Source organism: Stomoxys calcitrans, chromosome 1 (assembly GCF_963082655.1).
Source record: "Stomoxys calcitrans chromosome 1, idStoCalc2.1, whole genome shotgun sequence".
Lineage (NCBI taxonomy): Eukaryota > Metazoa > Arthropoda > Insecta > Diptera > Muscidae > Stomoxys > Stomoxys calcitrans.
The window spans coordinates 243554895-243567017 of NC_081552.1; the positions used below are offsets into that span (position 1 = coordinate 243554895).

The 12123-nt window shown below is 41.9% G+C and overlaps 1 protein-coding gene across 1 annotated transcript; it reads right to left on the reverse strand.

Moving 5' to 3' along the window:
- Positions 1-2773: 2773 nt before the first annotated feature.
- Positions 2774-8445, reverse strand: LOC106094386 (pre-rRNA-processing protein TSR1 homolog). The gene is made up of 7 exons (XM_013261598.2): positions 8209-8445; positions 8070-8149; positions 7483-8002; positions 6145-7009; positions 3754-3877; positions 3415-3681; positions 2774-3351 (listed from the first exon to the last, which is right to left on the reverse strand). The coding sequence occupies exons 1-7, from the start codon at positions 8312-8314 to the stop codon at positions 2863-2865; spliced, it is 2451 nt and encodes an 816-aa protein (XP_013117052.2). The 5' UTR covers positions 8315-8445; the 3' UTR covers positions 2774-2862.
- Positions 8446-12123: the final 3678 nt, after the last annotated feature.

Below are 12123 nucleotides of genomic sequence, written 5' to 3' on the forward strand. Positions count from 1 at the left end.
ATTTCCTAGGTTGGACTAATTACCCCCAAGGGGAGGTTTTGGCCCCTAGGTGGCGCCATTGTCGGTTTGCTGATCATTTATTTTACCCCGTAAAATGCAGTTCAGCCCGAACTATTTGAGGACATCGCCCACACGTTCGCCCAGCCCGGTCTGAAACGCTGGATTGCGAATTACCTGTGTGGTCACACAGTCATTTGTGGAATTTAGGGATAAGAAGAAGGGCTGGCAAAATATCGCTGGCATTATCGATATTTAATTTTTTGTCTGAATATCGATTAATATTTGTCCTATCGATACTATCGGCAAAGTTATTCAATTTTGTTGAAAAATTGGACAAAGAGAAGTGTTCCGACACTGAATGTATCCCTTAAGATATATAGAGGGGACAATTTTCGTCCGATTAGGCTAAAATTTTGTTCAATGATTTCTCTCATGACTTCCAATTGACTTTATTAAATTTTGTATTTTTCGGCCTGTGTATTGACATTGCTTCTATATAAATCGATCTCCTGATTTTAACTTATCGTTTTCGTTTGATATATAGGTGATGGGAAATTATCGATAGCTCATGAACATTCCAATTAAGGAACAGGAGCAAACTTCTCACATATCACCGAGTGTTGTCCCATTCGAGATTAGGATAAATGATAAGGGGCCTCGTTTTATAGCTGAGTCCGAATGGCATGCCTCAGAGCGACACCTCTTTGGAGAGACGAAAGTACCTCACAAAAGTGTCGCCAGCGTTAGGAGGGGAGAACCACCACTGAATAATGTTTTTATATTATCGCCAGGATTCGAGCTCAGCCGTTCAGCGTCATAGACGGTCATGTTAACCCCTGCGCTATGGTGGCCTTCAATAGTAACGATACAATCGATATTTATAATAAGAAATATCGAATGTTAAAACTATCGATAGTAACATAGTATCGATAAGAAGTTGGAACATCGTACAGTGAAACAGGGAGTTCTCCAAGGCGGGGTGATATCTCCGGCACTGTTTAACCCCTACCTATCTTCCGTTCCAACCTCTCCAGACGGCATAGAGATCGCATCGTATGCGGACGATTGTACGATCATGGCATCAGGTCCCCCCACCATTGATGACATCTGCGATAGGTCAAACGTCTACCTAAACGAACTTGCCTCATATTTCGCTGCAAGAGATTTGGAGATAACTGCCACCAAATCTTCAGTCACATTGCTTACTACAAATATGCGCGAGGTGAATAATGAGATGAATGTGATGGTCGATGGAGAAATGATTTTGACCATCAATTGCCCCATAATACTGGACGTGACATTTGGCAGCTCTTACACATTCACCCCACATGCCATAGCAATTTGTGATACGGTAAAAAGTAGAAACAAGGTCCTCAAGTCACTTACCGGCAGCACTTGGGGTGCTGACAAATAAACCTTGTTGAACATGTACCAAGTATTTGACAGGTCCTGGGTAAGTCAGCTATGTGACGCGCAGTGAAATAATATTCACATCTGTCAGAATGCCGCATTTCGAACTACGATGGGCTGTCTGCTTAGTTTTCCCGTGGGCCACCTCTATTACGAGACAAAGATCCTAGCCGTGCGAAGCAATGCTGTCCAAGCAATACCTTCTGGGCTGCTATCGCAGGGACCATCCAAATCATCATCTTGTGGATAGGTATCGGATTCACTCGAATTCAACCACAACAACAACAATGCTTGGTAAAATAACAAGAAAGTCCGGAACGGGATAGCTGTCAGCACCACACAGGCTGGAACATTGAGGTCCGATCTGTGTGGTGTTCATTGCGGTCACGAGAAGCTTAGTTGCGAGCTACCGTCCACAGTTGCGGATAGTGGAATGCTCCATACGGAGTAGCTGCAACGGCAGTCGCGGACAATCAGCGTTATCGAGCGGATAGTCTCAGTAACAGGCCGGGTGGCCTGCACAAATACTGAGTGTCTATGGTGCTCGATATATAAGGCGAGCCTTTAAATAACCAATGGCCATCTTGTTCACACGGCGATCGGACCGAAATAAGCTTGCGTACACAGCAGCTTGACGAGGATCGCCACCTCCACATGAAAATGTGGCTACAACAACACCAAAGCGCCGACCGAACGAAGGCACACGAGTTGGCTTACACTGTACGTGTGCTGCTGTTCGTTTCTCCTTTGCCCGCGGGCATAGTAATTTATGTGTGGTTGTGTATTGTTGCCCATCTTTGATCTAGCTCTAGACAGGATTCATGCAGACTCGGTCCATGGAGTACGATCGCCTCCCATTGCACCTGAAGAAATTGATCTCCCCGTGGCAAACCACACTAGTTCTGGCTCAATTATAATGATCCGGCAGAGTCAGCCGCCTCATCCCTAAAGAGCCAGGATTAATGCCAACGTGCAGGTGGTGTGTCCCGATTGTGACCAGGGACCACACGTTACCGGTTTAGCTGCCCAGCCATACCCAATCTACTCAGGCCCAGATTCCTCAGGACGCACCCCACCTTATTTGCAGAGTTCATAGATCTGGATACTAAACAGAGTCAAGCAGACGAAATATAGAACACAACACACTGCTACAACAACAACCATAAAGTTCCTGCGGTAAATGGTCTTATGGACCGAAACGAGATTGTTGTGAGATTGACGAGGATTCCTACTTCCACATAAAAAAGCGTGGCTACAACAACAACATAAACGAACATTATGTGTAATGTCACTTTTTTGAAAAGAGCAAAGGTCTTGGCCATGTTTAAAAAAAAAACTGTTATAAAATTTAGTTTTAAATAAATTTAAAAAAAAATTCAATTTTATTATTTTTTACTTTTCATACATTTAAAAATAATGTATTGCAAACATTTCACTATAACATTCTACTGCTTATTCTTGCATAGCTTCTGCCTGATCATTTTTCTTATCCGTATCCTCACACGTAATCAGACAATCATCATATGTCCATTTGGGATAGACACGTTTGAATAAATACATAAAAGCAGTGTCGTACGATTTAAGCTGACCATCAAAGTAACATTTCATGTGACCATGAGTGCCCAAAGATTCTTTGATGTGTCCCAAACGACCACATTTGGTGCGTAGTTTGACCGGTTTGAAATATTCAACATCTTCCTTGTTGAAGAACATATAGCGAATGGTGGCCGATTTGCGATTGATACGCATCGGATGACCACTGAGCACAACACGCTTAAGAATAATACGATCCGGATTGCATGAGAGTAGACAACCTCTGGCCACCAAAGCCAATGTCGAATCGGGATTGGTTTTAAAGGCCAGTATGGGAGCTGGGGGAAATTGTATGGGGGCATAAAAAGTAGCACACACTGTAGTATGTGGTCTGAAATAACGCTCAAACTGTAACAAAATGAAATCGGTTAGATGCATAGTCCTATTATTAGGGATTTATTTGCTACTTACCTTATGCTTGTCACCATTTGTGTGTTGACTGAATATGGGGTTGACCACAAATCTACGGAAACCACATTGTATGATTAATCTTTCCTTGGATTTTATGGGCACTTCGGAGTCGGGCAGTCTCTTTAGTACCACATTCATGACAGACATTTGATGCTCATGAGGCAAAAGACCATAAACCACTACATATTCTGTGACTTGTGCCGATTTGTAGGCATTCCATTTTGTGGCTGGAACATTGGCCACATATATGGAGATATACCAACCAGGCTGTTAAAAAAAGGGAGAAAAAGGGAATTTAAAATTCACCAATAAAAACTTTGAAGACGACATGGTACTTACCACAGCACCATCAACCTCTTTGGCTTCATTAATGATACGCCTTTTGGTGCGATCAAAATTCTGGAATTGGTAGATACGCGCATAATCACTGGGTAGATTTTCTTTGGGATCCCATGGAGAAGTTCTAAAAAAAAGAAAACTGGCTTTAAATAAAAGGACTAAACGCAAGGATTTTTTTTAAATTTGCTAAAACGGAATCCATTTTTGAATCAGTAGATGGCGGTCCGAGTCCTTATCAATGTCCCTTAGAATCAGGCTGTCGCACTCTCTACAGTTTGTGGGCAACATAGTTCACCTGTCAATGTAGAGCGCAAAGTTTTTCTTGGTCAACAGTTTCAACAGTTCCAGGATTCATGTTGTTGTGAGAGTAGTTGGTTAGACTTCGGGTTTCATGTTCCCCCTCTATGCACCGGAACAACCTTGCCCAACCGAAGGGAGCTTGCCAAGGATAGTTAGCTATCCCCATATGCAAGTTAAAATGCCAAATTGCAAATCTGCCCATGAGCATTTCACTAAGGAACTGGGGCAAACTTCTCACATATCAATGAGTGCTGTCCGATTCAAGTTTATGCTCAATGAAAAGGGACCTCCATTTTATAGTCGAATCCAAACGGTGTGCCGCAGCGTGACACCTCTTAGGGGCTGCCGGGGAGAAGTTTTAATATGGCTGCTGTACCATATGGCATAGTACCTAACAAATGTCGCCAGCATTAGGAGGGGAAAACCATATTTTTGATGTTCCTGCCAGGATTCGAACCCAGGTTTTCAACGCAATAGGCGGACATGCTAACCTCTGTGTATCTCATGTAAAAACTCGATAGTTAGGAATAAGGAGTTGAGAGCGGTTCATCCAGAGTGCAGAAAATAAATCCACTGACGAGTTGGTCAGGAATTTATCAGTGATGAGTGCCACTCATTCAGTGAACGTCCCCCGATAGAGGATAGACGCATTCTAAAACGACCGCGAAAATAGAGGGTCAATTATATGATGGCAAGGGCTCTGTGTCCGGGTATTCATGAAACGGGACGGCACTTGTCCTGGGGTTGTGAAAGCATGACTTCAAACTACTGATAAGGGTCCTCACTGGTCTTCACAAGGTTAGATTTTTGACATCGCAATGGACACAGGGCGAGGCGGACTTCTGTAGAGTTTTGTGGTTGTTGTTGTTGTAGCAGTGTGTTATACACTGAGGTGGCAGTCCTTGCCGATGAAGAACTCCATCAGGTCAATCCGGTATGTACAGCCGACTGCAATGGGATTGTTTGTGGTGATGATGAGTTGTAGCCCTCTTGTCATTCTGGACGGCTGTTGTTGAAGCTGCGTGTTGTGTTCTATCTTTCGTCTGCTTGATTCTATTGAATATCCATAGTTAATGCCCAGAGAGATCTAGGAGACGAATGGGTCTGGTTGGGCAGTTAAACAGGCGACGTGTGTCGTGTTATCCCAGGTCACAATCGGGACACACATCCTGCATGTTGACATCAATCCTTGCTCAGTGAGAGTTTAGGCGGCTGTATCTGCCGGATCGTAATTGAGCCACAACCACTCTGGGTTCACAATTTCTTCAGGTGCAAAGGGAGGTGGTCGTTCTCCGAGGACCACATTTACCCGATAGCTATTTACCACTACTGTAGACGTCAGAAGTGATTTATTGCAGAAATTTCTCACGGCTGAGAATTTGTCTCCGGTCTCTTAGCTCTTCGTCGTGTTGTTGTTGTTATAGTAGCAGTGTGTGGTACACTGAGGCGACAGTCCTTGCCGATAAAGGAATTCATCGGGTCAATCCGGTACATACAACCGGCTGCCATGGGATTGTTCTTCGTCGTGTTGTATGCGTTGGTTACACCTTCTCTTCACTTTTCGTTTTATTGCGTTACCATGTTTAAACTTCTCTACCAAGTGGTGGCGCTAAGCGGCACACCGTTTGGAGAAGGCTCATTATCATTGAGCTTAAACTTTAATCGGCCTGCAGTCATTGATATCGTCTGTTGCTTAATGGAATGTTCATGGGAATTTTAAGGACCCTTTGGTTTGGAGGACTCAGTTGCACTTAGCCTGTCGGACAGTTGATCTTATTTTTCTTGGCCTTTTCTTCAGTGGGAACTTTTTCACCTGTAATGCTGTGAACACTCCACATCTTCTGGACTATAGAAGTGACCGCTGCCTCTTCCCCTGGGATATTATATTTCCTATTCGCTGCTGGTTCTACTTAGTTAATCTTTTTCCCTTCCCAGCAATTGGTACCAAAGAAATTCTAGAAAGACTGCCGAGATGTGTATAAGATCTGGGGTTTCGGCCCACTGCTAGATTTTTCGCTTTCTTTTACAGACTTTGGGCCTTCCACCACTGTTTATAGCATTCATCATTTACAACGCCGTACTGAAACTTACCTGAACGATTCTAGTCCCCTGAACTTTTGGAATCTTGTGCGGGCTGGTATATCCAAGGGTGTATCGATTTCATCTGGCCATAGTTCATCGACACGAGCTTCTTTGATTTTCCTCATGGTTTCACGTTCCTCATGGAAATCCATTTGTTGATCATATTTTTCGTCATTAATGGCAGCATCCGATACTGAAGCTGAATCCACATATTCTTCAGTATCGGAATCTGGACGTTCACATTCACCATCAAATGATTTATTTTCGCAGGACATGAACTCGTCTTCCTCATCATTATCCTCTTCCTCTCCCTGCTCTTCGCTGCCACTATCACTAGCATCATCATCATCCATTTTGTCTTCATTCTCATTAGCTTCCACTTCTTCAACATCGGGTATCCAGGCTGCCTGATAGGCACTATAACCCTTGGGGACACGTTTGATCAATTTCATTTTTTTCGTTTCCTTTTGAGACTCTGCAATTTCTTCTTCTGTGGGCCATGTTTGCTCAGCATCCATGGGATCTGGTACATTTTCCGATTGCAAAGAGGTTTGGCGAGCAGGATCTGCCTTTGCTACTAAACGTATATCGGGCAGCATGCTTTGATTATTTCGAGATTTATCCAGTCTATAAGGATCTTGGGGAGCATGAATTTCAGACATTTGAAAATCTCCCAAGCCGGTGATGTGAACTAAACCATTGACATCTAGGGGTGTGCCTCGCAGGAAACCAGTAACTTTAAGGGTGCCCTCATCTTCTGAGGGATTAGGGTTTGGTATGAATTCGACATGGTCGCCAAACAGATGAGGACGATTGTTGCGATTCAAGATGATATTTTTCTTTTGACCACCAATGCGGCGCATGACATTAAGACCTGAAAAAAAGATTCGAATTATTAGTTAACACAAAAAAATTGAAAATCTAGTAAAAAAAACAGAATTCATTCCGTGGGTTAAACTTCAAGTAGTGAAAGTTTTTTCATTATCTCTAACTACACCTGGAACAGGAAAATAAATTTATTTTTTGTAACTTTGGTCTTGCACCACAATTTCTCTGACACTGAATGATTTTATGGTACTCTTTATACCTTCAAACTGCAGCATCTTTACCTAGGGGTTTCTAGAGAAATCCTTAGAAGTTAAACGTTTTGCATATCCTTAAAAACTAGCATAAGGACAAAAATACAAATTTCGCTTTTTTGGCTCAAATTTTGAGCTATAATTTCTTGGAAACTAGACATGACTTTATGCTCTTCCTGGTTAACCTAGCTTAATTGTTATACTTTATTACATTTGAAAGGGTTTCATATTCCTTTCTTTGCTTTTTGCAAGATTTAACTAAACATACCTTCAGGATTCGTATCCAATTGCATAATCTTCTCCTTTGGCAATAACTTCGAAATGAATTTTTGCGCTGCAGCTTTTGCCCCACCACGTCGTTTTGGATTTAATGACTCCAAGTCCATTAAAGCTACAATGGGTGTAGGTATACTTTGAGCAGAGATCATATTAAAGATACGATGACCCCACTTATCGAAAACATCATCCTCTCCCATGGCCGCTGAGGTCAACATTAAAGTGGTATCACAAACTTTGAGATAATCCAAGACAGCTACCTCATTGCCACGACCCACGGGTGGTATAATAAAGGCAAATCTTTGCTTGAAACGTGGCACATTGATGTACGTAACTCCAGAGGGGGTGCGTTCTACTACAGCCTCTTCATCACAGCTTTCCAAAATGGCCAGGGCAGAGCGTGGATCCACTTGCAAATGCATGGGAAGAATACAAACTAAAAATGGGGCAGTGTTCTGGCCACCCAATTGGCGTTTCAAAGCCAAAGCCTCTTCACGTTTGTTTTTGCGTAGCTGTAAGGAAAACAGGAGCATTCAAAATCCTAACTCTAAAATGACAAATAGACAAAAAATAACATACTTGATTCATTTGATTGCGTCTCTGCTCTCTGCGTTGTATTTGTTTGTGTTTGTGGGAAATAACCGTACCAGAAACCTTACCTACAATTAAAACAAAAAATTATACACAAAACTTCTAATTTTGTAGGATGTTTTCTTACCCTTCAAGGCATTATCAATGGCACCTTTAGATCTATGTCTGCCTGTTTTATGGCTTTTATTGGCCTGTTTTAAAGGCCCAGGCCTATGAAACACATGGTCCGCCATACTTTTCTTACAATTTCAATGGATTTTTCCAACTGTAATGAAGTTTAATTGAATTTTCTTCAATAAATTTCGTATTAGCTTTGGAAGCACATGTGTTTTCTTTTTCAACAAATAATTAAGAAGAACAAGCATGGTAGAACATGTTGACAGCACAGTACAATTGTTGTTGTATATCCACTGAGGTAAATGTCAAATATACTACAGGGCGTCTCAGAGGATATTTAATATGAGTGGATTTTAGACCTGTTTTATTTTAGCACTGTTGGTATAGTGCATTATCGTCCCATATCGAATTATTATGCAATTTATACCAATTTCCTGTATAAAGGCGTATTTTACAACGTGGTCTCACACGCACAGCTGTTAACAGCCGGCCGGGTTTGACGTTATTAAGATGTCAGATTTTTGTTTGGGTTCTCTTTGAAGTAATCTTCTTTCTCGCATATTCTTCGCTCACGTATACATACACGCACACAAATTTGTTTGCGTGTGTTGGCAAAACGATGATCAGCTTGAAGGCAAGACGGTGGATTGCACCATATGATTTGGGGTTGTTGTATAAATGAGACCACCTTTAATTGTTTCGCCATGAAGCTGGGTATGCATCTCTGCCGAAAATTTCGGTTGTAGCCAAGACATTCATGTCGCAACTGAAAAATAGTTGTATAGAATACCAGATGGTGACAAATATAGATTTACGAATTCGGCAGAATTCTAATCAATTTTGACTAATAAAAGACATATGTGCTGTAATCAGTTGTTGTTCTAGCAGTGTGTTGTTGGTTTTGTAGTCTCATTTGCATGTGGGGTGGCGATCCTCGTCAAGTTCTTATAGTCGAGCAAGCTTGTTCTGGACTATACGACCGATCGCCGCGGGAACATGAAGGCCATTGGTTATTTAAAGGTGCCAATATCTTGTCTTGTCGTATCAAGCATCATAGGCACCCAGTATTTAAGCGAGAGCCGGTGCCACACGTCCTCTGACTGAGACGCTCCACTCGATATCGCTGATTGTCCGCGACTGCAATTGCAGCTACTCCATATGGAACATTCGACTATCCGCCACCTGTGGATGTGCCCAGTGGCTCTCAGCTAGGCTTCTCGTGACAAAAAAGAAAATCACACAGATTGGAACTCAAAGTTCTGTGTGATGCTCATAGTTATCCCGTGTCGGGCAGTGTGTTGTACATTAAGGCGGCAACCCTTGCCGATGAAAGACTCCATCGAGCCAATCCGATACCAAGGCGGATTTAAAAAGGTGGTCACGCCAATAGCTGTTAAGTGCCGGCCAGGTTTGACGGTATTAAGATGTCAGATTTTTGTTTGCATTCTCTTTGTTGTTACCTTCTTTCTCGCATATTCTCTCCTCATGTACGTACACGTATGTACACACGCACATAAATTTCTTTGTGTGTATTGGCAAAACGTCGATCCGCTTGATGACAAGATGGTGGATTGCACCATATGATTTGTGGTTGTTGTACAAATGAGACCACCTTTAATTGTTTCACCATGATCCGGTACGTACAACCGGCTGCTACGGGATTGTGCTGTAATAAGTCGATTTTATTTCCTATCATGTCACCCTGTTACGCAAAGAAAATTTCATTTGAGTTGCGTACCTGCAAGCGAAAATTTCGGTAACGGTACTGGTAACGAAAATTTCGCCAGAGGTGCATACTGCGCTTTATGCCGGAATAAAACAGACCTTTTGAAATACATCAAACCGTTTGTTGCCGCGTAAACAAATCTACAAAATTAATAAAATTAATTGAAACAGTGAACAAAAAGTGAATGCCAGTGTTATAATATAAAACAACAATAGTTTAAAAGTGATATAAAAATATGTAGCATAGAAGAAGCAACTGTCATTGAACAAGAACCACCATGCATCGGGTTTCCAATCAGTTCTGGCCAAGGTATTTGTATATATGTTCCTTCGTATCAGTGTTTTAGAATGAGTAAGTGTATGACCGTAAGAGGGATCCTTAAGGAGCAATATAAGGCTTAAGAGACGATTGCCACGCAGTCTCAGGAGCGAGCGTTCTAGTGCATAGACCCAATCGCTTGACCCGATTTTATTGAAATTGCTTTGTAAAAATCGAGGGTGCGCCCTTTAAGGCCATATAACAATGATATTACCCGGTCTGAATTATTGCAGTCCACTCTTTGGGACTGCAATGCTTTTGTTGTAGCCCCATTTTCATGTAGAGTTGGCGATCCTCTTCAAGCCCCTGTGGGTGAGCAAGTTCGTTCTGGTCCAAAGGACCGATCGTTGCGGGAACAGGGTGGCTATTGGTTTTTTAAAGGCGCCAATTACTCGCCTTGTCATATCGAGCATTATAGGCACTCAATATTTGTGCAAGAGCCGGTGCCGCCGGGCCTTTTACTGAGACTCTCCGCTTGATACCGCTGATTGTCCGCGACTGCCGTTGCAGCTTATCCGTATGGATCATTCCACTATCCGCAACATGTGGACGCGCCCAGTAGCTTGCAGCTGAGCTTCACGTGACAGCAATGAACACCGGCCCGGAAATTAATATCGGATCCTAGAAAAGGCTGTCAGTCGCCTTTTTTATGATCCGCGGCTACTCCTTGCATCTTCGGAGCAACTGCATCGATTTCCGTCTGTATGTCCATGTATGTAGATCGTTACAAGGCAGCCGCTCTTACCTCGAGATTGTATTCAGAGCCTCTAAATATTCTTTCTCTCTTTGTTTGCCAAGATCTCAATAAAGAGCCGTGTCTCCGCGATCCCATTCCAGTCTGGGCCTGTCCACAAGAGTAAGAGTAAGAGTTAGAGTAAGAGTTTGAGTTAGAGTTAGAGTTAGAGTTAGAGTGAGAGTTAGAGTTAGAGTTAGAGTTAGAGTTAGAGTTAGAATTAGAGTTAGAGTTAGAGTTAGAGTTAGAGTTAGAGTTAGAGTTAGAGTTAGAGTTAGAGTTAGAGTTAGAGTTAGAGTTAGAGTTAGAGTTGAAGTTAGAGTTAGAGTTAGAGTGAGAGTGAGAGTTAGAGTTAGAGTTAGAGTGAGAGTTAGAGTTAGAGTTAGAGTTAGAGTTAGAGTTAGAGTTAGAGTTAGAGTTAGAGTTAGAGTTAGAGTTAGAGTTAGAGTTAGAGTTAGAGTTAGAGTTAGAGTTAGAGTTAGAGTTAGAGTTAGAGTTAGAGTTAGAGTTAGAGTTAGAGTTAGAGTTAGAGTTAGAGTTAGAGTTAGAGTTAGAGTTAGAGTTAGAGTTAGAGTTAGAGTTAGAGTTAGAGTTAGAGTTAGATTTAGAGTTTGAGTTTGAGTTTGAGTTTGAGTTTGAGTTTGAGTTTGAGTTTGAGTTTGAGTTTGAGTTTGAGTTTGAGTTAGAGTTAGAGTTAGAGTTAGAGTTAGAGTTAGAGTTAGAGTTAGAGTTATAGTTAGAGTTAGAGTTAGATTTAGAGTGAGAGTTAGAGTTAGAGCTAGAGTTAGAGTTAGAGTTAGAGTTAGAGTTAGAGTTAGAGTTAGAGTTAGAGTTAGAGTGAGAGTTAGAGTGAGAGTTAGAGTTAGAGTTAGAGTTAGAGTTAGAGTTAGAGTTAGAGTAAGAGTTAGAGTTAGAGTTAGAGTTTGAGTTTGAGTTTGAGTTTGAGTTAGAGTTAGAGTTAGAGTTAGAGTTAGAGTTAGAGTTAGAGTTAGAGTTAGAGTTAGAGTTAGAGTTAGAGTTAGAGTTAGAGTTAGAGTTAGAGTTAGAGTTAGAGTTAGAGTGAGAGTTAGAGTTAGAGTTAGAGTGAGAGTGAGAGTTAGAGTGAGAGTTAGAGTTAGAGTTAGAGTGAGAGTTAGAGTTAGAGTTAG

What these genes read in the sequence shown, in the direction of transcription:
- LOC106094386 (XM_013261598.2), bottom strand. Translation starts at nt 8,314, where the DNA reads ATGGCGGACCATGTGTTTCATAGGCCTGGGCCTTTAAAACAGGCCAAT. An exon ending in CATTGATAATGCCTTGAAGG is followed by an intron (nt 8,150 to 8,208) that starts GTAAGAAAACAT and finishes TTTTAATTGTAG; the next exon opens with GTAAGGTTTCTGGTACGGTT. An exon ending in AGGGGACTAGAATCGTTCAG is followed by an intron (nt 3,878 to 6,144) that starts GTAAGTTTCAGT and finishes TCTTTTTTTTAG; the next exon opens with AACTTCTCCATGGGATCCCA.